Source organism: Megalobrama amblycephala, linkage group LG1 (genome assembly GCF_018812025.1).
Source record: "Megalobrama amblycephala isolate DHTTF-2021 linkage group LG1, ASM1881202v1, whole genome shotgun sequence".
Classification (NCBI taxonomy): domain Eukaryota; kingdom Metazoa; phylum Chordata; class Actinopteri; order Cypriniformes; family Xenocyprididae; genus Megalobrama; species Megalobrama amblycephala.
Genome location: NC_063044.1, coordinates 34,617,071 through 34,642,844, shown reverse-complemented (window position 1 = coordinate 34,642,844; position 25,774 = coordinate 34,617,071). Strand labels below are relative to the sequence as shown.

The 25,774-nt window shown below is 37.9% G+C and overlaps 1 protein-coding gene across 4 annotated transcripts in view; it reads right to left on the bottom strand.

Moving 5' to 3' along the window:
- The window catches only part of rnf213a (ring finger protein 213a), a 62,974-nt gene that overhangs the window by 16,979 nt on the left and 20,221 nt on the right, over positions 1-25,774 (bottom strand). For all 4 annotated transcript variants that reach the window (XM_048190901.1, XM_048190909.1, XM_048190918.1 and 1 more), the window contains 24 exons: positions 22,142-25,744; positions 21,486-21,610; positions 21,294-21,389; positions 21,085-21,206; positions 20,877-21,008; positions 20,721-20,785; positions 20,426-20,579; positions 20,199-20,334; positions 19,836-20,027; positions 19,522-19,652; positions 17,354-17,511; positions 17,030-17,239; positions 16,725-16,912; positions 14,001-14,121; positions 13,816-13,916; positions 13,010-13,192; positions 12,701-12,867; positions 12,510-12,615; positions 8,681-8,795; positions 8,056-8,263; positions 7,648-7,844; positions 7,449-7,571; positions 574-684; positions 6-248 (listed from right to left, as the gene is read on the bottom strand). In XM_048190901.1, the coding sequence (XP_048046858.1) occupies positions 6-248; positions 574-684; positions 7,449-7,571; positions 7,648-7,844; positions 8,056-8,263; positions 8,681-8,795; positions 12,510-12,615; positions 12,701-12,867; positions 13,010-13,192; positions 13,816-13,916; positions 14,001-14,121; positions 16,725-16,912; positions 17,030-17,239; positions 17,354-17,511; positions 19,522-19,652; positions 19,836-20,027; positions 20,199-20,334; positions 20,426-20,579; positions 20,721-20,785; positions 20,877-21,008; positions 21,085-21,206; positions 21,294-21,389; positions 21,486-21,610; positions 22,142-25,744 (6,987 nt within the window). The remainder of the gene's footprint in view (positions 1-5; positions 249-573; positions 685-7,448; positions 7,572-7,647; positions 7,845-8,055; positions 8,264-8,680; positions 8,796-12,509; positions 12,616-12,700; positions 12,868-13,009; positions 13,193-13,815; positions 13,917-14,000; positions 14,122-16,724; positions 16,913-17,029; positions 17,240-17,353; positions 17,512-19,521; positions 19,653-19,835; positions 20,028-20,198; positions 20,335-20,425; positions 20,580-20,720; positions 20,786-20,876; positions 21,009-21,084; positions 21,207-21,293; positions 21,390-21,485; positions 21,611-22,141; positions 25,745-25,774) is intronic.

Sequence of the window (25,774 nt, the reverse complement as noted above, 5' to 3'; positions counted from 1 at the left end):
CATACCATCATGTTGTTTGTGGACAGCGCCAGCCGCTGCAGTGGCTGCAGTAAAGGCAAATTTCCACACAGCAGGACTGCAGCCATATGCACTGTGACCTCCACAAGTACAAACTCTCTGCCTGACATCTGAGGTTGTACATGCAAAGCATGCAGTTGATTATTCACCAGCGCTTCAGCAAACGCCCTCATTTCATTATTGACGAAGACGTCCGAGCTTCTGATGAAATCTCCAAGGCCAGCACATTGCTACAGAAAACAAACACAACATGAATATCAGGTATAGATACATTTATCAAAAACTGACTCAGGGGACCAAGTTTCTGATCATGCCTAAACATAGACGGTGGTCATGTGTCAATGTAGTCATCTGTGTAATACTGTAAATGAATGTTTTCATTTGACATCAAGCTCTTTAATCTCAAAATATGAAAGAAAATAATTCTTTTAATCATGATTTTTTAGTAATAATTATTATTCTCTTGTACTTTTGAACATCTATAAACTATTCTTCCAAAATGATGAGTCAGAACGTTTTCAGATTTTTAAAACATCAAATGCCTTGTGTTTTTACCTCAGGTTTAGGATGCATGTTGGCGTTTCCAATTCTGTACAAGGACGTGACTTCTCTGAACAAAGCCATTAGCAGATAAACAGCTTTCTTCATGGGTGTGCAGTTGCAGTCCTTCAAACAAAGATGTTTCAAAAGACATATCAACTGATCAGCACTGATACAGCAATTTAACAGTGAGGAAGGGAAATGCCAAGAATTTGACTGCATATTAAGCAGACTGTGCCACCTTTGGACTTTATGGGTGTGGCCAATGGTTGCCAAGGGGGGATTTGTAAGATTGAAAATGACCAAAGATATTTGCTTTGCTGTTTCAACCCCTTCTCTCTTGCTACAAGGGCCATTTGGAAGGCACAAAGGTATTGATAGTGATCAAGGCCTATAGGCCAAGATGTGTATAATATGAGGGGTCTACAAATTGTCACATCTTTAGTACAGTGGGGGAAGTTCTAATCTTCTGATTGGTCAGTTTGAATGTCTCACATTTGGGTTTGGTCACATGGTCAAGGAGGGGATTTCTTCTCTTTTCTAAAGTCTCTATCTCTCCCCCTTCCTATCTCTCAGGTAACATTCAACATATATGCTGGGTATGATTAATGGTATTATCAGGTATTATCAAGCTATTATCATCTCATCTATTTTGTAACTATTTTAAGTGCAACCATAACCAGATATTGTCAAACTCTTTCATTACAAATGTAATGAAAATGTAATGAAATGTAATGTGCGAATTAGTTCTGATTTGGTATTAACTTTGAAGTGCTACCTATTGCAATACAATATTGTCACACTATAGCAACGCTCTCACACATATATTGCTATTACAACTGAGCTTATTTCTGTCAGATGTAAAAGTTGCAGGGGGTGATAATAGACAAGAAATGTACAGTTCCCTTTCGAAAGGGAACTCTACACTGCATTGAAACGCATATAGGGAACGCCTCCGCGTGAACCGGTGTCTGAAAACAATATCAACTCACGACAATCCTATTGGCCGGCGACAGCCTATGACGTCATCATAGCACGACCCATGACATAAGGTGCGCCTAGTCAGTATCTTTTCGTCTTCAGGGACTGTTTTGTTTGAAAGTAAGCGATATCAAACCGATATTAAGGTAAAACAATTTATGTCTGACAAACATTTCAGGAAGTGTATGCATCTGTGTTGCATAGTGTTGACATCTGATTATAACGTTATAACTTATAACGTTGTTTTTTATGAGAACAAAAGAGCATGTACAGGCAGTTCTTGTGGGATCTGTCTGTTTGTTATTGTGAGTGTGTTTTACTTGGAAAATGCTCCACTCTCTTATGGTCTTTTCCTTGAGAGGAGAAGGACCAGGGGTCTCATTTATAAAGCGTGCGTACGCACGAAACGGGGCTGGAAACGTGCGTATGGCAGTTCCCACGCAAAGGTTGTGATCTATAAAAAACAAACTTGATGGGAGAATGTGCGCACGTTTAAGCAAACTTTGAACTGTGCGTACGCACATTCTGGAGACAAAGGGAATTGGCGACACAGATGGTGAGCTGAGGGACTGACGGCAGATGAAGGTAAACCACTTTAAATCCTTATTATGAGTCCTAATCATAAATACAGTGCATGTTCACAATAACAGTTTAAATAAATAAAATAATGATTTAAACTCGCATGGAAACTCACGTTTTCATTTTGATATACACATTTACATTAATATTACACTTTCACTAATGGCGATAAGCACTGAAATTACATTACGCAGTCATTACGGAGAAGTTAATCAAACGTGATATGAATTCAGATAGTAGATGTGCTAGGCTACTTTCGATCACTTTTCCTGTGACACGCTGCTTTAATGACAGCGAGGAGCGCTAGGAGCACAATAATTCCTCTTTAAACTAAACTGCAGATGTTATGACAAAATATTTTAGCGAGAACGATGATCAGTGATGCACACTTAACTTTGATATTATGGAAGACACTGCTGGATTCGGTGGTCGAACGGTCCGTTGTCCTGTTTGAATGATAATATCTTACTGTATAACCGCAGCTGCACGGAGGTGTTGATGTCGTGTGAAGGATCTTCAAACAATTACCACTATATATGAAGGATATCATTTGAGGAAAACGGTAAGATTTGCACGTTTCCTTTTTAAAATACTTCACTGAAGCGCCGAGAAAGACAATTGTATTTACATTGCAATAAATAAGTAGGCCAATCTGTTTCCACTAAAAAATATAGCCTATAAACTTCCTAAAAGATATGTTCACCTCATCAGCAAAACTTCATAAATTTGATTCGAATGGTTTAAAACAATTAAAATACTATTTGGCCAGTGGAAATGAATGAATCAACACTATTCTAAAACCTTTATTTTAAGTATTTAATACAATTTTGTTTTTATGCATATTTTGATATATTTATTCTAAAACAAGAATATTGGATGATTTTTAGCAATGTAATGTGTATGGCACAAATGTTAACCATGGTGTCACGTGGATGGGAATATGTATGGAAATGATATGTAGATGAGGTTATGCATAGTAAAACTAGGCGTCATAAGCACCATATATGGTGATTTTGGGGAGGAGACAGGGTGGAGATGCACGTACGCACAATCTTCCGCTCACTGGGATTTATAAAGGGATTTGTGCGCAGGATCTGGCGTACGCATGGTTTTATAAATCTGATTTTTTTTGTGCGTACGCAGAATCTAGCTTTTGCGCATACGTACAGTTTTAGGATAAAATCTACGCAAAGTTTTATAAATGAGACCCCAGCCGCTGCATCTAATGATTTGGGTCTTACTCTTGCTGAGGTAAAAAATGATATAAATACTGTTCGGTTTCTGGCACAAACCGATCGTTTCGTGTTTTAGGACATCGATGCAGGGTTTCATTTGGATTTGTCTGTGCATGTTTTTTTTTTACTCTTATGGATGGAATTCCCATTGTCATGCATTATACGGCTGACAGACGGCAACGGTTGGAGTTAAAAATCATCTATCTAAAACTATCCCTTTAAGCCGCACTGTTAGCCACCTTTTGGTTAATTAGTTTCTCCTCTGGTAAATGCTAGAGTTGTGAGATTAGCTTTCACTAACTTCAGATAGATCTATGTTTAGCGTCGGCCTTACAGGCCACCTGACATTGTGTGCTTTGGTTGAGCTTTGCTCCTCTGAGCTTTACTGTAGAAATTTAGTATTCTCAGAGTTTGCCTCCTCTCAGTTGAGAGTCGTAGGCAGAGGTTGTTGTTTCTTAGCCCCAGCCAGATCTATGCTTATGTGTTGGCTTTATAGGCCCACAGCTATAGCTGGCCTAGGCTAGAACTAGGATTTAGGCGGTCTGCTAGTAGTATTTTATGCCCTTTTTACACTACCCCTGTTATGCAAGTATAGTTTTCCTATTACTGGCCTCCTCTTATCAGGGGTTGTCAAGCCAAGGCCCACTGTCCCTTCAGTGTAGGTGCAAAATAGATAGCAGCTAAGGTAGCAGACTATTGTCTCCCTGGTGCTGTGGTCTCAGGCGGTGAAGGCCCCTTTTCACTATTTGAATAGAAACTTTGTTGCTGTGGCCCTGTTCCCCCATAACTATCTAGTGGTACTTTGACTTCAGTTTTTCCCCTGAACCCCCTGAACTATGTTCAAGCTTAAGTGATATGGTTGTAGGTTTTTATGAAAGCTCCTGTTCCCTAGGGTATTCCTTTAGAGTATGGTGACGTAGTTTGTACTCCACTTGCTGAAAGTATAAAAAGTGTTTTTACTGAGTATATTGCCTGTTAGAATGTATAAGCTCGGGTTGAGTTTAATAAAGCTAACCTCACTACATAGTTTGGTTTTCATATATTGCTCCCTTAGAGCTTGAACAGTGCCACAAGCTGACACTCGTGTTGTTTGTAGCAGAAGGCTCCATTTGGGCCTCCTTCAGCGCACAATAGCTTGTTGTATTACAAGGCTTGTTGTATTACAAGGCTTGTTGGTAGATGTTTCAGTTAGAGTTTGCTCACTTGGAAACTAGCACTGCCACAGGTTGACACCCGTGTCATTCTGAAGTCGTAGGTCCTGTTTGGACCTCCTTCAGAGCATGATGGCGAAAGTTTGTACTCCTCTTGTTTAAAGAGTAAGAAGTGTTTTTACTGAGTACACTGCTTGTTGGAATGTGTTGAGGTAGACTGTAATATGTGGACACTCTACAGTCTTATCTGCTAGTTAAACTCTGAGTTCATTCCGAGTGAGTTCCATGTTTGTGGGATCTTGCTTAACAGCAAGCAAGTTGTTCTAGGTGTGTGGCCTTCACAGGCTGCCCTTTAAGCTTCCTCCCACCACATCTGAGTGTTCTTTTAGCAGATTGAGCCTGTAGATTCACATGTTGGCCTTTCGCATAGCTGCTGTGAGGCATTTCTACACAATTTGAATTTGCGTCATGTTGCAGGCCCCTTCCGGGGCCTCCATGATTCTGTGCCTACAGTACGGTTTATCTGTTAGGTTAAGCTCTGTACTCCCCTCGTTTGAGGGTTGTCCTGCATAGTACTTAGCACCCTAAGCTGGTCAGTGGTTGAAGGCCTCTCTGAGGCCTCCTTATTGAGGATCAGCCCCCAGGCTGGTAAATGTACTCTCCTTGTTGGGTTCCTTTAGAGTGCACAGCCTCCTCAGTGCAAATAATCACACGCTGAGTAGATCCTAGGATTGAGCAGAGTGTTACTCCCCTCATTGGTAAGGATAAAAAGCGCTAAGCTGAATCCTGCTCTCCGAGATGCCCATCTCTACGCTCTGGTCTGAGTTGGTTACTGCCTCTTTGCAGTCACTCTTGCTGGATATCTTCTCTGAAGAATGTGATTTGAGACTCTGATCAGACAGGTTGTTAGCCAAGACTAGGTTTCTGTAAAAGTAGACCAATAGATTTATGCAACCGGCCCCAGGTCGGCCTCCCTGGTGGTAATCAGGGTCGAGTACGTTCCCCTGACAAGTGACTGGCTAGGGTTCCCTCTGGCCCCCTGGCCACATTCCCTTAAATTTACCCTCTTTTCTTTGAAAAGAAGCTTGGTTCCAGAAGCCTTTGAACGGCCTTGGTAGGCCTTCTGCAGAAGGCCTCTTTGAGGCTTATAGCTTGGGCTGTTTGGCCATAGGGAATGCTGTCACTGACAGCCTATGTCTGACCCATAGGGGGAGTGGTTCTGGCATTTCAGTTGAAGCTGCTAGTTCTGACGTTTGTCTAGCCATTTTTGGCATGCACTCCCCTCAAGCATGGCGGCGTGGGTATATCGTTCCCCATATGCATTTCAAACGCAGTGTAGAGTTCCCTTTTGAAAGGGAATGTCTCAGGTTACGTATTTACAGTAGGTTACTGAGAACAGGGAACAAGACACTGTATTTCCTAGCCATACATCGGGGCTGCCTGCTGAACAGTCCCTTCAGACGATAAGGTACTGACTGGTTCTCTAGGGGCTCCTTATATACTTCCGGGTCACGCTATGATGACGTCATAGGCTGTTGCATTTCAAAAGCAGTGTCTCGTTCCCTGTTCTCAGGGAAACATGGTTACATACGTAACCTGAGACGTTTTCTACCATCCTGCTGATAAAGTTTTCTTTAGTTATTCGGCAACCCTGCAGCCTGAACTGTAGGCAAACCACCCTTAATGACACAATTGCCTTGCTACTGTCTAATTGGGACTTCCCATGTTACTGATGAGATGAGCACAGGGTGAATGTGATAGTATAGCTCTTGATCACTGGAGTATTAAAGGCATTACAGGAGCCCACCTCATTAAGAAAATAGTTTTCTGAAGTCGTAATGCATATGTGATTTGTTTCATTTTGTACAACTCCCATACTTTTTGAATCCAGGCATTGTATGATGGGGGGTCAGGTTTTAACCTTCTGCATGTAATACATTTGATGACTGCAGCAAATAGAATTTGTAGTAAATATATTTTAGCTCTCCCCTTAACGCCCTCTGGACACACACCTAGACGAGCTATTATGGGGTCTTCTGGGATTTAAAAATTGGAAGATTTCTTTAAGGGTGTCAAATATATCTTTCCAATAATTTCTTAATTTTGGACACAACCACAAAATATGGGTGTTATTTGAATATATTTTAACATGTAATTCCTGTGATGTCATTAACTCCAGTCTTCAAATACATGATCCTTCAGAAATCATTCTAATATGATGATTTGCTGCTCAATTAACATGTATTATTAATTATTATTATTATTATTATTATTATTATTATTATCAATTTTGAAAACAGTTGTGATGCTTAACATTTTTGTGGAAATGGTGTTAGTTTTTTCAGGGTTCTTTAATGAATAGAAATTTAAATCAACAGCATTTATTTGCATTTATTAAAATTATTTATTAAATGTATTAAAGCATTTATTAAATATAAATCTTTTGTAACTTTATAAATTTATTCACTGTCACTTTAGATCAATTTATTGCATCCTTGATGAATCAAAGTATTAGTTTCTTTCTTTTTTGAATTCTACCACAAATGTTTGAATGGCATCATTGTTTCAACAAAAGTGTTTTCACCATTGATAATAATAATAATAATAATAATAATAATAATAATAATAATAATAATAATAATAATAATAATAATAATAATAAGAAGAAGAAGAAGAAGAAGAAGAAGAAGAAGAAGAAGAAGAAGATTTTTACATTTCACTTAAATCGCAGCAGCCATAACAGATACAGTTTAAATTGTGCAGGGTCCTATTTAAACCCTCATCTTGAATATTTTTTTTTTTCATTTTGGTGCCATTTTTGCCCCAAGCACTCATTTCTGACCCTGGTCACTGCCACACAGATGTATGGCCTACAGGACGCTCCCTAGGTTTTGGAACACTGTGTTTATGTGTTATGTGTGCGTGTAAAGGAGTAAATAAATACCTCAATGGCTTTCTGTATTCCATTCATGTTGCAATCTAGCATCGCTTTGGCTACGGCATCTCTAATAGTTTTGTAGTCCATTCCACATGCCAGATACTGGTCAATCTGGCTGCCATCTTCATTCTGAAAGAAATTCATTTAGCAGTTAAAGCACAAATACTCATATCAGAATTATGAAATTAAATCAACTAAAACCCACCGACTCAAGAATCTCCTGAGGAAATAGCCACCTGAACCCTTCCTGTGGCAGAAGTTTCTGGACATATTCAACCCCATGAAGACTGCAGATTTTTCTGATGAGGTAAACCCTGTACCAGTCATTTCTGCTCCGGCAGCACAGATCAACCACACTGTTGAAAAACCTTGGACCAGAAGCCGAAGGATCATCGTGTACACCTAAAATGAGGAAACCAATATCAATATCAACAGAAACATTATTTAAAAAAAAATCTTAAAAGGTCCTAAAATAAGGTTATATTTTTATGCACAATATAATATTTTTTGTTTCTTTTGATTTTTGGGTTAAATGTGACTAGTACATGTTCTTGACAAGTTTTGTGAGATCATTTTAGGCACTAAAGCACAAACACGAAAGACTTGTGTTCACCAGCACTAGTCACTCTGTTGACTAGCAGATCAGCAGCCATATCCAGGCACAGTCGAACTCTGGCCACCTGCTGCAGGTGCTCTATAGATGCAGTGTGTGCAGACACAGAATCAGAGTGAAGGAACTCCAGCAGAAAGCGAGTTTCCTCCTGCAAACAGGCCTGCTGCTCCGCCACAGAGTGCCACTGTGTCCGATCATACATCGAGTCCTGCAGACACAGGAGATTTCTTAATCAGTAAAAATCAATCTTAAAACCTACATTTCCTTCAGCACATACATTTTCTTTACATTTTTACATCTTTAAGCATAAACAAAATTTGGTTAGGGTTATGCTTAAAATTACAAAATACACTTTCACTACCCGTCAAAGGTTTGGGCAAACTAGACTGAATTTAATGTTTACATAGACTCAAATCATTTTGATCTAAATGTTGCATGAAATTAAATATTTGAGTTTGAATGGATGTTGAAGGAAAAGCATTAAGGTTTTCAACAAACATGTAAATTCTTCAAATACCTCTTCTGAGAGAAGCCTAGAATATGCAGAGATAGAATCTAGAAAACATCAACTAAGTCATAAAATATGGCAAGTGAACTGAGTTGGTGAGGGCAGTGATATACACACCTCCAAACAGTTTATGTACAAGGAATAAAGTTCAGTTTTATCAGTTTCCTCTATGATGTTACTCTGCTCAACTTCTGTCAGATGCCGCTGAAGATAGTGCTTCACATCATCAAAGCTGAAATAGGAGAAGACAAAAATGATTATATAATAATAAATGTGTAAGAAGGGTACCTTTATGCAAAGAAAATATATTTCCATATATTTATTGTTGAAAAATATACAGAATATTACATTGGGTTATATATTCAAATATATTGAATTATACTTAAGAAATTGCTGCTTTACATATATTTAAAAATATGTGACAATATATTTTTTATATACATGTTTTACTCAAAGTTATAAGTTGTTAATACAAAGACATTCAAAGGTGTTGGAACAACAATAGACTGTGTCATTTGAAGTGTTTGCTTTAGTTGAGCTCTTGACCCTTTACTTTTTAATGATAGCTTTTCTCTGGCTGCTATTACTGTGTGTCTGTAAGGCATTTAAACACACAGACATCAAGAATCAGCGTATGAATTTCAACAACGGTGACATGTTAATTCTGGGAGCCACGGATGAGTTTCTAGTTCCTAGAATGCATTGCAGCATGAAGCATGTCATTGTTATTGAGATTCATATGCTGATTCTTGATGTCTGTGTGTGTCTAAATGACACAGTAGTTCAAAATGTTTGGAGGAAAAAATATTTGTGGAAACAACACTGCTGGCTCTCATCGCAGTATTACAGGGTTGGTAGAGCAATATTTAAAATTATTTAAAGCTGCAGTCCATAACTTTTTTTTTTGTTAAAAATGAACCAAAATCAATTTTTGAGCAAGTACATAAGCAGGCAGTGTTCAAAACTATCTCCTTACCTTAACCCGATTCACAAAAGTAAGCTTGTAATAATGTTTTATAATAAAATTGGTACTGGTGGATTTCCGAGGGAAATTCAAGCATGCAGCCATTCATCTTTGCATCATTACGTCATGTCTGTAAACAAAAAGGAAGGAGTCCCTGCTAGTAGACTATGCATATAGGATGCTACTGGTAGCGGATCATAGCCTTTTCTCACAGCAGCTGAAATAATTAAACTTATCATTTTAAGTTTTCTAATCCAGATAGGTCCAAATGACAATCATCAGTGACAACTGGAGGATAACCCATAATCAAAAGCAAAAGTCTTCGGACTGAGGAGTGGCTACAGAAATTGAAATCTACAGGTAACACTAACACACACTCAATACACATAGTCACGCAATGCTGATGTTGTTAACATTTACAATTTGAGAACAAAGTATAACAGTAATAATAATTTGCATGGTTTGACGTGATCCATGGTAAGCGATCGTCAGATTTAATCACCATTGTCAGCACAATTTATTGTAGGCGTAATACTGTTTTCCTTAGTTGGTCAGAACATGTACTTGTTCAGATATTTTCTGGTGAAAATTCTTATTTTGGTCATACTTCGAAGACGTAGAATCTGTGATTCCGAAGTACAGTATCCACACCGATGTGGTGACTAACACCAAACATTAGATTCATCCGCGCTGAGCAGCTGGGCCGATGCACAACACACGTAAAGATAATAATTCCGCATATAACTGCAATTGCAGGTTTCAAACAGAGATGGCGACAGAAAGGCAAATCTTATGGACAGCAGCTTTGATGACTTACAGTATTTCACAATTGCTAAAACACTAAACCCCATTCTCTGAACCCAATGCTCAGTGGCCTAAACCCATTTGTCGAATCAGTCACTTTGTAGGCAAAACCTTAAACAAGTTCAGGTAGTTAAGACACTATTTGCAAATCTCATCCACTCTTTTTGCAAAACTCTAAACATTCTTACTCACTAAAACACATTTTGCACTGTGTTGCAAAATGGTAAATACATGTGGCAAAAGTTAAACACAACTACAACACAGTTGTCATCCTTTAAACACAATGACTCAAAATTATTCACACTTATTTCTAATGATGTGATCAAATCAACTGTATCAAATATAGGTCAGTTCAGAGTGCACAGGTGACACAGGTGCTGAATATACCAACAATAGATGGAAACAATCTGAAAAGTAGAGGAGGAAGAGTATGTGTAAGAGGATGATGAAGAGAAAGAGCAAGGGGTGTGGAGACAAGGCTGTCAAGGCTGGATCCAGCACAGGTTTTTCCCTTTGCCTGGCAAGAGATGACATTGCCTGTGATGTGGAAAATGTCCTCAACAATATTCAATAATATTCAACAATATTATTGATCTGACAGTACTGACATTATAGGATGAGAACTGAACTAAGCTAGCCTAGATGATGACGACATCACTGTTTTCTGCAGAACTGCTTTATAGAGGAAAATAATTACAGTAATTTACATAATAATTGATGGTCTTTACAATATAAGTGAATCACCACTGAACTGACTTCAGCTGAACAATGACACTATTTTCTTTTAGAGCTGTACAGCCAAAATGAACAATCTTTGCATTACTGATCATCATGTACCTGTTATCACCGTAAAGCTGCTTTGACTATACTATACTATACTATACTAGACTAGACTATCTATGTAGTATAAATTGCAATTGAAATAAAGGTGACTTGACTTGATTTAGGCCGGACCCAACATGAAGACGTGAAGCTGAAGCAGAATGAATCTCTCACTGACTCTGAACTTTGTTTTTTTGTTTGTTTGTTTGTTTTTTGTGTACTGTATCATGCTTTTATAGAGTTTTCTTTGACCTTTTAGTCATTTGCATTTAGACTGCTGTATGTTTGCAGTATGTAAGTACTGTATATACAGACATTCAATACTATATATATATAATACTGTACTTGTAGTACATACAGTATACTTTAAATTCACATTACTTGTGATTTCTATACATTTTATGTAATGGCAAAATGTGTTTACCGTGTTACAATATACTTTTTTTTCTGTAACATGTTCTGGATGTTGTGTTTTCCATTTTTTAATGTAGTGTCTAATGAATGATCTGTAGTGTTTATATATTGTTTAATGTGTGTATGATCTGAAAGCTTTGTTTGATTTTGCCATAAGAGTCAGAGGTTTTGTGAAATTAGTTTGAAGACTGGATTTGTGTTTAATGTTTTGAGAAAATGAGTGATGGTTTCAAGAAATGTGTTTTAGCAATTGTGAAATACTGTAATGCACTTTTTATTAGTGATAAGTGATGACACCATCAGTAAATAACCAACAGATTATCCCCAGAGTTTTTCTTGGCCTTCTTTGCCATAGCAAATGTTCCTAACATTATAGCAGCCAGAGAAAAAACTAACATTAAAAAGTGAACGGTCAAAAGCCCAATTAAAGCAAATACACTGATCACCGTTCTGGTGAGTTCAAACAAAGCAGTCTATCGTTGTCCCAACACTCTTGTATGTCTTTATATGAACTTGTAACTTTGAGCAAAACCTTTTGAAATTTAAGGCAATCAGTTTCAGTGTAAAATATACTGCCTTTGTTTAGCTAAAAAAAAAAAAAAAAAAAAAAAAAAAAAAAAGGCAACTCCCAGAATCAGAATTTTTAAAATCAACTAATTTGTGTTTGACCAATTAGACTTTACATGTTTTCAACATGTACTTTTAAGTAACACCAACACAACTTTCCTCATAAACTCAACTCAAATACTTAAAAACTCACATGCATATACATTAGTGTAACAGTAAATATACGGTCACATATTTTTCAATATATGAAAATTGTCATTAAAATATATTAAATATATTGTAATATATTAACAAAATATATTATTCTGTATATTTTTCAATATATTAAGCAAGTTAATATAGTGATCATAAATCACTAATAAGCCCTGAACTCACCTGTACTTGAGTAGGAGTTTCAGCACCACTGAACGCACCACTGGATTTTTATCCACAGAGTCATCGAAGGGAGAAAGAGCCTTAGTCAAGAACCTCCGATCTTGCCCTGAGAGCATGAGGAACAATGTTCTGATCATTTATTGATTCTAAGCAGAATCTAGTCCTCCACACACATACATAAACAGATGTACCTCTGATTTGAGGGAGAGAACAGGCCTCTACCATCAGCAGGGACAACAGATGGAGTATGATGTCATTGCTGGGAGGAGTGTTGTCTTTGAAGCACACAGTGGACACCAGATCAATGAAGAAAGCATTACATCGCATTCTGAATGATGCATTTTGTTTGATGAGACCCCTAATGACCAAAAAAAGCACACAATCTTTTAGACTGATGGAGAGAGAGAGAAAGAGAGAGAGAGAGAGGCAAAAAGAAAGATAAAGCACAACTATTCAGCACAGTGTTTTATGGTGTGTATAACAGACAATTATTAGATTACCGTATTTCCTCAGAGGCCTTGAGCTCAAAGTTTTCAGGCACTTCTTGTACACACAGAGGGCAATGCATCTGACCGGGCACCAGCCACTGTTTGATGCAAATTAGGCAGTAGATGTGGTCACAGGGAAGACTCAAAGGGTCTCGAGGGTCTCCCATGCACACTGGACAAAGCTGAATGCCAAACCTGGGTAAACAAACAGTAGCTACATTTACATGGATCCTAATAATTTGTTTGTAATCGAACCAGTAGACTTCTGTTCGATAGGACATGTAAACACTTGATCGGATTGAAAACCGAAACTGGAATTCTCCTTCCACTCATCGTCTGTGAAGTGCTGCAGGACAGCATCGTCCTATCAGTCCCTGCTTCAAGATTTTTATAAATTTCTTGCACAGGAAGGGGTGTTATTACTGCTTGATAAATATAAGCACGCGGCACAAACCTTTGTGTGCACGTCGATCCAAAATAGATAAATGTTAAGTCTGCTTTTTAAAAACAAAGAAAAGGAGGATGATAGGAGGATGGTTAGTATGCAGATCTTGTGGGAAACTCTGTATATTCGTGCAGTTTGCAAGTCAACAGATCAATTCTTATTTGAAGCTTGTGACATAAACACACAATCAACCTGATCACTTTATTTAGCGTTCAAGTAAACACTATATTTGAATGTATCAATTGGAATGATTTCATTCCTATTGAAGCAAAGGGTGTCCATAGCTAGTGACAAATCCTATACACAATCCTATAGCCTCTTACTAAACACTTTGTTAAAAAAAAAAAAAAGTATAACTATTATCAAATCAAACCTAAAAATGCTCTGAGATGCTTCATCTTTGCAGGCTTTGAGTACGGTGATCACTGCCTCAAACGGCTGCTTCTTTTTGAGGTCCGAGTTCTTCTCTAGGACCTTTAGCAAACACATAAGTATTGATAAGCTAAAATTAAACTGCTGAAGGAACTATTTTCAAGGAAGGACTATAAAGTTACTCACTGTTGCTAGGCGTCGAGTATGTTCCAAAACCAGTGGCCTGAGTTTCAATTGCACATCTCCAACACCCAGCAGCATGTGCTCCACAAACAAGGCTAGAGAGTAAATGCGCTGCCAGCCATGTCTGAAATTTAATAATACAATGATGCAAATGATCATATTTGATAATATTGATTATTACAATGTACAGTAAATAATCTGAGTTTTATTTGCAGGGAAGCCAGCACTGTGCACATGAGTTGTGTGTCATTCAGAACTAAACTGAGAACGCCTTGAGAATTCTAATTCAATTCCCAAAAAAGGTAGCAAACAGGATACAGAATTGTAATTCAAATTTGAATCTATGGAAGAAGAAGTGAAATTCAGAATAGAATTGAAGAAAATGCATTATCATACACACACACTCACACAGACACAACATATAAATATTATATAACCTATATTTACATCAGAATTCGGTTCGATAGCCCTGACCACTTTGATATTGCTTTTTTAGCTTTCTGGCCTCCAATAGACTGAGAAGGGTAGTAAAGACATTTTTAAAATAGTCCATGTGACTACAGTGGTTCAAATACTTTTTGTGTGCAAAAAACAAACAAAAATAATGACTTTAACAATCTCTTCTTTTCTCTGTCAGTATCCTTAACTGTTGACATAGCAATCACAGTGCAGCACTTCTGGTTCTACGTCAGAATGCTGGCTCATAATTGGCTGGCTCCTGTGTCAGCATCACACGCACGCATTGTGCTGCTCACCTGTACAGCGTCGACCAATACTGAGTCGGCGTTCTGACATAAACACGGAAGTGCTGAACTGCGTTCACCGAGGAAAAATTGTTGAGAGTTGTTATTTTTGTTTTGGTTTTGTGCACAATGAGTATTCTCGTCACTTCATAACATTAAGCTTGAACCACTGCAGTCACATGGACCCAGCAAACGTCCAAGGGGGCCTCAAAATGACTTAAAATGATTTAAAATACAAGTATTACAATAAGCGAAAACAACTAAAAATCAAGATATTTCTTCTTTTATTTCACCCCTTTAACTGCTACTTTTTCCTTTAAAAAAAAAGAAAAAGGCTTTCCACAGTCTTGGAAAATCAGGATATATGGGACTAATTTTAAAGGTGTGATTTCTAGACAAGTCATGTAAATTAATAAAATATTAAAAGTCCATGGGCATTTTACACATTTCTAGTTATGCCAAACTCTAAAATATTTTATCGGCTAAAAAATATTTTTTATAGCAACAGTCCGTCACCATTGGCAGTGGGATTTATTTTTATGCTTTTTTTTCTGTTGGTCAGATCAAAAGTGGCAGACATGTTACTTACTTGTTCAGATGACATTTTCTGGTGAAAATTCTTATTTTGGTCATACTTCCAAGACGTAGAATCTGTGATTCCGAAGTACAGTATCCACACAATGTGGTGACTAGGCATGTGACGGTATCAAATTTTCATGTCGCGATTAATTGCTGAAGCTTTTATCATGGTATATGGTATTATCACGATATTGAAATAAGTTGCAAAAAAAAAAGTGTTGTCATAGTATAACAGGTTTAAGAACTCTTTTTGTAATAACAAAAAGAACTCTGAATGTTTAAATACAATAATACAAATCACAAATATATAAAGTAAAATTTTCAAACAGATTAAAGTACAAAAGAATTAAGCTATAAAAAACAACAGGTAACACTTTACAATAAGGTCTTATTATTCAATAAGATTGAGCAATATCTACATTTGTTACAGAAAGTATTATTTTTTGTTAATGTTAGATAGGAAATACAACTGATCATTGTTAGTTTTATCTCAGGTCCATTTAATAAGTTATTTTGATTTTAGTAATGTTATTAAACAGTAACTAAGAATAATTAATGATTTATAAGTATTTTTCATTGTCAGTTTGGTAATGACTTAACATGTTAACCAATTAAGCCATATGTCTCAAAGTTTTACTGAACAATAACAAATAATCAGAACATTTCTAATCATTTGGGCATGTTGTAGTCCAGATTAAAATATAAAAATGTTTAAGTTTGAAAATAAATGGCTTATTAAGTCTTTAAATATTAAAGTGCCCACGATAACAATATTGTGCATATTCATTATCATGATATATCGCATTACCGAATATCGGCATGTCTAGTGGTGACTGACAGTCAAAATTTGATTAATCCGTGGTGAGAAGCCGTGCCAAAGCACAACCCACGTAAAGATGATAATTCAAAACAGGGATGGTGACAAAGAGGCAAAACTTATGGACTGCAGCTTTAAATATCCTTATTCTTAATTCTTATCCAGTAAATCAAGAACAACTGAAAAAGGTCATGCAAATTAATTTGTTAAAATGAGTGGGAATCCTGAGGAAAATTCAGCCCTTAAAAACTTCTAAAATTCTGAAAGTGAATGGACATTTATGAGTATCGATAGATTAACATTTTTAGATTAAAGTTTTCATTACAGCAGATGTACCAGAGGAAATATATTTCACATACATTGGGGGAAAAGCGGTCAAATATTGTTGTGAAAAACAGAAGGCCTCAAATTCAAAAAGGCTGAGAACCAATGATCTAAAGTACCTACTGAATAGGTTACAGAGCCACACCAATGGACTGAGAACAGAACAGTAGGTGCTATTATGCTATAAATATAATAAAAATATACAGACAACATGTTACTTGTAAAAATAATGATGATATGACAATTTTAGAATTCATAACTCACTGAATGAGGGTGACCATCTGTTTGCTTTTCTCTTTATAATGGCGTACGCTTTCCTCACAGCAGACCAACTCAATTGGCACCTGTAGCTTTTTTACACATCTAAGCCAGGCCAGACTTTGAACATCTTCATCTAGAGTCTGGGGCTCCAAGTATTCAATACAGGCCATAGCAGCATACACATCTAACACCTGAGAAACAGAAAGACGGCCAGAGGGAAGTAACCAAAGTAGAACATCCACATCCAATCCCTGAAATGCTTATTTTCATGCAAACCTCTGAAGCAGAAGAAAGTTGCAAGCACTTACAAGTTCTTTGCCCTCTCTTGCACATCTGTTATCTTGGAGCATCAGAGCTATCTGAGGCTGTAAACTGATCATCCTGTAGAGGTTCTGTATTCGGTTCTTGAAATGATGGTAGGCAGCATGAACCCATGGCAGAGAAATGACTTCACTCTCTTGTGCTTCCTGCTCATCGCTAAGCTCATTTACACCACAAGTAAGGGCTCCACATAAGAGCTACAATGTAAAAACAGATGCACAATCATATTAACACATGAACAAGTGTATAGTGCTTGGATGTGCAGATGATGGGGCAGGTAAAAAAAAAAAAAAAAAAAAAAAAAAAGTCACCTTGAGATCAACCTCCGATATCACATTCATGGTCATGGAGACGAAATCCTGGAGATACCTGTGGAAAAACTCCATTTGCATCGCTTGGGATGCTTCAGAGATGTACCTGCCCAAGGGGGTCTTCCAAAAGAACTCTTCAAATTGCTTTAGTGTGTGTCCTGTTGACAGAAATGCAAAGACAACTTATATTGTTTACTTTTTCCTTTGAACTGTAAATAAAATGCAGTGGAGTCATTTCACCAAAAACCAGGGTATGGCAGACCTTGATGACATTAACCAATCTTATTCCAAACTTGTACACACTTTTTCCAGCACTTCAAAGCTAAATATATTATCCACTTTAAGTTTTATAAGTTTTATAATTAGCAAAAGTATTTTTGTTCATCTTATAAAGATTGTCCTCATTTGTAAAACTAAAAGTCAATCAAACAAATACCACAGCCAATCAGATCAGTGAGGGAGGGCTCTGGCAGCATTTGTACATAATCAAATTCACAAATATTACACCATATAAACATTAATAAAAATACATACTGAGCTACTTAAACAATCTTTGTCATAGAATACACTTGTTTGTTCACAGTTTGAACATTCTTGCTTCCATTTGTTTCATTTCAAGATCTGAGGTGAATTATCCATTGCTTTTAATACGGCTACAAAGCTGGGAGCACAAAATGATATTCAAAGTCATGTAACATGCTTTTAACATTAAATAAAGCACAAACATTACCTGAGATTATCATTGCCATACTTTGCGTCATTGTTCCAGCCGCGACTTTGCAAAAAATAGAAACCATTTCTAAAATAGAATTGTTGCGTGCCATCATTGCGGCTGGTTAGGACAACCGGTAACTTAAACACTGACTGGTCATTATTTTCAACAGAAATACCAGAGATAAAATATTCAACGCTGCAAAATCACGTTGTGAATAGACACATTGGCAGCGCCGTTGATTTTACAAGACACTAATATAAGAACCAGATCGCTTTAATTTATTTCTGTTTTATTTAAAAATACAAATTATAATGTTACACATAGTAATATAACTTTGTTAATCCTGCATGCAATGAATTAAATTATATAAGTTGCATTGACTTGACGAGGCAGCCAAGGTATTTGTTCTATTTCTATTTGTTCTATTTATTTATATAGCACAATTTAAAAGGCAACCAAGGTTGCGCCAAAGTGCTTTACATGGGAGAATAAACAACATACGTCGACAACATAAAACACCACATCAAAATAAAAAGACCACATCTAGTCATTATATGCTACCAACATTAGGTGTGCTTTCAACAATTTCTTAAATATTGCCAAAGATTTGGCGGACCTGATCGACAGAGGTAGCTCATTCCAAAGTCTTGGCCCTTTCACAGTGAATGCCCGATCGCCTTTATATAGGCACTTTGTTCTAGGCACTACAAGTAAATTTTGGTTCTCTGATCGTAGTGTTCTGGGAGGATTATATGGAATTAAAAGGTTTCTCCAAGTATGACGATGCCTGATTAGTTAAGGATTTAAACACGAACAATAAAATTTTGTATTTGATTCTAAAACGGACCGGCAACCAATTTAAGGAAACTAACACAGGGGTTCATATTTCTTCACCTTCTTTAGTAACCTTGCCGCAGCATTTTGTACCGATTGTAGACGGGACAAAGATGTGGCAGTAATGCCAGAGTACAAAGAATTACAGAAATCTAACCGTGATAAAATAAAGGCATGAATTACTCTTTCAAGGTCAGAGTTTGTTAAGAACGGTTTTACTTTAGTTAAAAGACGCAAATTATAAAAACATGCCCGTACCACTGAGTTAATTTGCTTATCTAATTTTAGGTTATTATCAATTAGGAAACCTAAATCTTTTACTGCTGTTTTCAAATGTGGCGCCAGTGGGCTTGAATCTAATACATTTCTTGTCGAGTTCTTTAAGTGGCTAAAAACTATAACCTCTGTCTTTTCCTCATTCAGCATTAAAAAATTTTTTGCCCCTGTTTTTTTATTAGTGTTTGCCCCTGATAATATTAGAGTAATATTAGAAGTATTTTTTGCATTTTTTACTGCCCTTTGGCAGTATGGCAGTGACGCCCCTGAAGGAAATGAAAACTAACCACATTAAATGTAAGCTTGATTGCTCAAGGAAAAAAAACATAGCATAAAAATATACCTTCTCGCTGGAAGGCATGTACCCAGAGGTCCTCTAGACAATCTTTAATTCTCCAGCTGAAAGGCATGGTGCATCCCATGTTCCTGTCAACGGCAATGTAGTTCTGAACCAAGATTGTCTTCATCTCTGAGCTGTTAAGATGGAGTGTTTTCAGTTATAATAATGGCATTGCTTTAAAACCAGAAATATACTGTACAATATACGTGTGCCAATGTAGACGCCAAGGCTTAAGCAATGCATTGTCAGTATGTGATGTGATTTTTAGGCCCAAAGGCTTACAAAATGCCTCTTTACATCAAATAATTATCACATACTTGTTTTTCACACTTGTGTAAGGAACATTCAGTAACTTGACATCTCCAAAAATATTCAACCACAGTTTCTTCAAGGATTCTTCAGAGTTTGTATCCAGCAAGAGGTCTAGATTACAGTCACGGTCAATAACTGAAACAAGCTGTGCCAAGAAGGGAGTTACTACTGCTTGAACTCGCCTCCACAGGGCATGTCTAAAAAAGACAAACAAAAATGAACAAATATTGAAAAGGAAATTGTTTTAGGTATTAGGTATAGAGTTTCACAAAGACCTAATAAGGCCTAGTCAAACCAACGAGGTTCCACGTCAACATGAAGTACAATCCAAAATACTGTGCAATTTACACCTTCTCTCTTACACTTACCTAAAAGTTCCACCCTCTTGCAAGGCATCGATATTTAGTGCTTCCTTGGAGACCCAGCTCTTGGCAGAGATTGTGTTTTCATCATGAGCCATCAATAGAGAATAAATTCGCTTCTTTAATGTTTTCAGAAATTCAGCTGGTAACATAAATATTTAAATATGAGTAACCCCTTACAGAATAATTAATGAAACCTTTAAATACAAACAAAAAAAAGAGATAAATCTCACCTTGTAGAGTCTCATTGTCAGCCAGGAGCATGAGCAGAATTTGCACTCTCTTGGTGCTGCGGGTGCCTGCCTCTGTCTGATCTCTTAGCATGCCAACAGCACTCTGTACGCAGCTACGCACCAGCGCTGTGGTGTCCAAAACATTCTCCCAGCCCTAAAGAGCACAAAAAAAAAGAAGAACTACAGTTTGACCTGCTGACCCAACTTAGAAGCTTACTGAACTCAACAGGGTGGCAATAGCATCACAGATGTCCTGTACAGAAAATACATTGCTGTTGTTGAGGCTGTGACTCACAGTATTGTCTTCTACTTCCATCTTCTCTTCTCCTTCTTCTTCGTACAGTTCCTCAACCTCCATAGCTGCAAGCAGTAAAAATTATTTGGATTGTTTGAGAATGTTGATCATCACTTAAAGAGAACTCTCGATATTTTGAAAATAAACTGACTTCACCTTCAGGCTCAGCTACTTTCTCTGCTTTCTCTTCAAACAACTGGCTGATGGTCAGACACTGCAAGGCTTTTATATCAGAGACCATATCTTTCGATTTTCTGAGGTCATCGATGTGGACTGACTTCCATGGGCCTTATTAAAAAAATCTTTATGAGATTTTCTATAAAAAAACAGGTGTTGGTCAATGATGCAATGAAACTAAGCCTACCGCCATGAAATCCAACGTAAGAAGTTCCACCATCCATTCTTGGTAGTTTAGTGATGAAGTACATAAAAATCTTTCCATAGCCCTCTTTCCTGAATTTGTTGATCTCATTGATAGAAGAATACCTGGAAATATATTTCAAGTTGAAATCATGCTACTTTCACTACATTTGCTGAACAAACAAAATGTGCCACCAGCCACATTCAACTTACTTCGCAGATGCAATGACATTTAAATTTGGGGAGCCTTCATCAAAATCAGTTTGGATGATAAGTATCTTGTCCCCGGTGGTGTTTTCCAAATAATTCCTGAATACAGAAAAAGGGTTTTAATTCATTTCATTAAGAATAAGTGTGCTTTTTGTTATGATGTGATATAATGTAGTGATTTTGTGAGCACAATACTTGATTTTCTTTAGGAATGAGTGTTCTGTGTCAAACTGCTGTAGAGAGAGGAGCTCTACGTTTTGGACCACGTTCTGTAGAGGTTCAGTTTCAGCTGCAGTCAGAAGCCTTGAGAAGGTAGTCACCTAAAGGATTAGGAAAAAGACTGCAAGTTTAGTGCACAATGTTTTTTCTCATAAAGACTGAAATGTCATGGATGTTTCTAGAGTAGTGGTTCTCAAGCTTTTTTTCTGTCCAAAGTCCAAAGATACTTCGAGTACTTCTGCTATAATGACAAAGCTGCCCTTTTATTTTTTAGAATGATTTTTTACTCACAAATAGCAATTTCTCAGTGGTTTCTTACCCAACAAAATATTTTACATCTTGGCATCGCTAGAATAAAAAAGATAATCATTATAGAAATTTTCATGACTTTTTAAAATATTATACATTTCCATTATATTTTCCAGGTCTAGAAATCACACTTTTAAAGTTCTATCATATATCCAGGTTTTCCATGACCTTAAAAATGACAGTTGTTGAGGGAATTCATTAAAATAAGAAATATCCATTAGATTTTTAGCTTATTTGGCTTATTTTAAAGCTTGTTTTAACCATTTTGTCGCCCCCTGATTTAGAACCACTATTCTAGATTAATATTGAAAGTATTGCTTTACCTCTGTGAAAATAGCATGGCTTGGCCCTGCTTGCTGTGTGTAAGAAAGGATGAAGTCAGCAAGGGAGCTATGCTTCTGCTCTTCAAAGTATACCCTTGACAAGTGATCACTTTCTACACTGGAGAGGGAAGTGCAGTCTAGCCGAACCACGGCATCTGGTGTTGCACAGTTCAAAAGGATCAATTTAGCCTCATCTATGATTCTAGGATCGGAGAGCTCCAATTTCCCTTTGAGCTGCTCTGTTACTTGCAGTACAACAGACGCACATGTGTCCGAGTGGTAGCCAATGAAAGCATCAGCTGGACGATAACGACGTGCTTGGGGAACAATTGAGTGCTTGCTTCTAGCAGAAATGAAGAATTGAACCCATTCTTCAAGCTTCTCAACAAGGTCCTTTTGCTCACTCTTTAGTACAGTATTGATGTCAAGATAATGTTTCTCCAATCTGTTGATCAGTGGAATGGGAAACTGCTTGTACACGACGTCCTTCTCCTCAATGACAATGAGCCTGAAATCCTTGTGCACTCTGCATTTGACTCTGTGCGTTCCAAGACCCAAATCCACATATTTCTGACCTCCAAGGCTAACGTAATATTGGTTGAGAGCATCATACAAGCTTTCGTACAAGTTCTGCAAGTTCAGGAGCACAATGGTTTGACCAGTTTCCATACAAACCTTAACACGGTTAATGTTGCGGCATATCTGAGTATACTCCTGGTCTTTTGGAAAGCTTGAACCAAAGATAATCTCTGGCTGGCACTGGTCTGAAAAAAATGTCTGCTGTAGAATTCGAAGGGCTGCATAGTTTTTGGTCAGAACAAGCAAGTATCTGCATTCCTCATCTTGGCCAATGGCTGTGATGTTCTCTCTTACAAGCTCAATGGCACAGATATTCTCAAGTTTCTGAGTGATACTTAGTCTGCTGGTGAAAACTTTGACAGCATCCACATTATCCTTGCCACTGAAGTTCCTTAGCACAGCCTTCACAATCTGTTCTGCACTAGGCTTCTGGTCAGCAGCTTTGGCAACAGCAAACATCATCTTTATCAAGCTGTAATAGTCTCGCAGACCAAAGAAACCTCTCCCCTGTTTCTTACAAATGTTCAGGTAAGCGCGGGCAAATGGCTGAAAGTAATCTCTCACTCTTTCAAGGATCATGGCATCTGAGGAACATATTCCTTTTGCACTCTCAATCAATTCCTTTTCATCAGGATCGCCACGTGAAACAAATATACCTCTGTTCATCTTGGCTGGGTCCAAAGCCCAGTTTGAGATACCGACGAATCCCACCTTCTTGTGGGGTACTGGCTGATCATCTATGCATCCCTCTTCCAGCAATGGATGTAAAGTTTTCAGAGGCATTTTCGGGGAATCTTCAGCCAAGCCTATCTCATCTAACACTACCACTGAGACATACTCTGTTAGATTCTTGCCTTCCTGAAAACGAGCACATTGCTTGAATGTATTGATGATCCCATCTGGTGTAGAATGAGGACTGCACTGAAAGGAAACAAGATGGATCTGCTTCAGTTTTCTAAACAAATCTGAATGGGCTGCTTGGCCTTGCATGCCATCTGCAACCAGAGTTTTAGACAAGGACTTGGAGCTTCCAGGTTTTCCAACCAAAAAGAGAGGTATTCGTAGCTCAATGCAAATCACCATCATGAAGACATTTTCCTTCAAGGCATTGTTTCGAGCAATGGTGTCACCCAATGGAACTCCACTCAAAAAAAGATCCTGAACAACTGAGATCTCCTGCATCACTTTCACTGGGCTGTAGGTCTCTGGAAGGTACTTGCAAATTTTTCTTCGGTATTTGTCTTTATCCTCCAAGCAGGCGTGGTAACACACACCAATAGCCATAAGTAATGACCAAAGAATTGGGTTTCTTTCATCAGTATTCCTCTGATGTTGATCATTTCTCTCAGCCCGCTGAATACTCTCAAAATGGTCAAGCTCTGAGAGTATCATTGGGTAGTTTTTGTAGAACCAGCCAAAAACTTGCATGCAGCGCTCTACATCCCTCAGACTCACAAAACTACATTCATCCTGTCTTGTTCGCATGTACATCTGTGAGGCTGAAAGAACATCAGTGATGGTTCCAATGTAATCTGAACTAATTGAGTGGGTTTCAACTACCCTTTCAACTATTTGCTTGATATACATTTTCTCAGTACGGTCATTGAGCTGTCCAAAGTCCCAAACTAGTGGAATCATGCTAGGTGGTAAAGCCTGCACTCTGTACACTAGCTGGCGAAGTGGAATGGATCCAAGTTTTTCATCTGTTTCCTCAGCACGAACTCTGTATCCCAAACCAGCTGACTCCAATCTCTTTATCATTACGTCTGTGTGTTTTCTGTATGGGTTGCAAGCAGCAATGATTTGCAAGCCAGTGTCACCTGTTAAATGCTGTCCATCAGCAGTGTTGTCGCAGAGGATTTCCTTAATGCTGCTAATGGCCTCTGTTGTGTTTGCTTCATCAAAAAACAACACAGAGTTAAACCCATAATCCAGCTTGTTTCTAAATGCCATGGCCTCTGCTTCTCTTACTTTGGTGTAGATCATGTCTGAACCTGTTCCTCCATGAACCTTGACCAGTTTCATGTTGTCAGTGGCAACTCCACTTCTGTGCATCTCGCAAAGGAATTTGATTAGCCTGGTCTTCCCACATCCTGTCTCACCCATGATTATAACAGGAATCCCACAGCGGAAGCGCATGTGAATTGCCAACATTTTCAATATGTTGTCTGTGGTGAGCTCGTATGTTTCATCTGGATCAAGAGGCCACTGTATTCCCAACACCCTGGAAAGTCTCTCAATTTTCTCCCATCTCGGGAGCTGGTCAAAATCGAGATTGAAAGGAACCCTCTGTAGTTTAAGGCCCTCATAGAGCTCTTTGGTCATGATGTTCTGCTTGATCACTCTGTTTGTTGATGGATCAATAGCATCAATCCCATTCTGTACATTTGGCTGAAGATGAAAGCCAATGAATGTCATGGACTCATGGTCATCATTGAAGAAAATGTATGGATGCGGTTCTGATTCCCATCGTTTTCTTATTCTAAAGGGAGCTAGATCCTCTTCGTTGGCAGAAGAAAGGTCATTGTGCAGTCTCCCTGGACTCTGATCAGAGATGCTAAGTGAAGGAGTGGCAAAATCCTTTGCCATGAGAATCATGAAATCAACAACAAAATTCTTGAATCCCAACAGAGTGTCCCCTATGAAAGAAACATCACAGAAAACCGATCTTTCACAATCCTGAAGTTGTAAGTTCAGGAACCAAGCAAAATTCCGCAACTCTGCCCAAGAAGGGTCCATGATGCCGCAGTACACAAACAACATCTGCAGGCATTCAACATGAGTGCCCTCAATTCCTTGGTACATGAAGGCATCCAAATTGACACCATTGTAGAAACGTTGCAAGTACTGATAAGGCCGCTGATAGGCCTCACTTCGGAACTCTTGATCATCCATAAGGGGATCATCATCCTCCATTATTGATGGATCTTCCTGGATTCTCATTTCCAACTCAAGTACCTCTTTGGGTGGACGGCAGTAGACACTTGGAAATACATCCAAGAAAGCAGATGGAACTTTTGCACCCTACCATGAAAATGCAAATAAATTCATGAG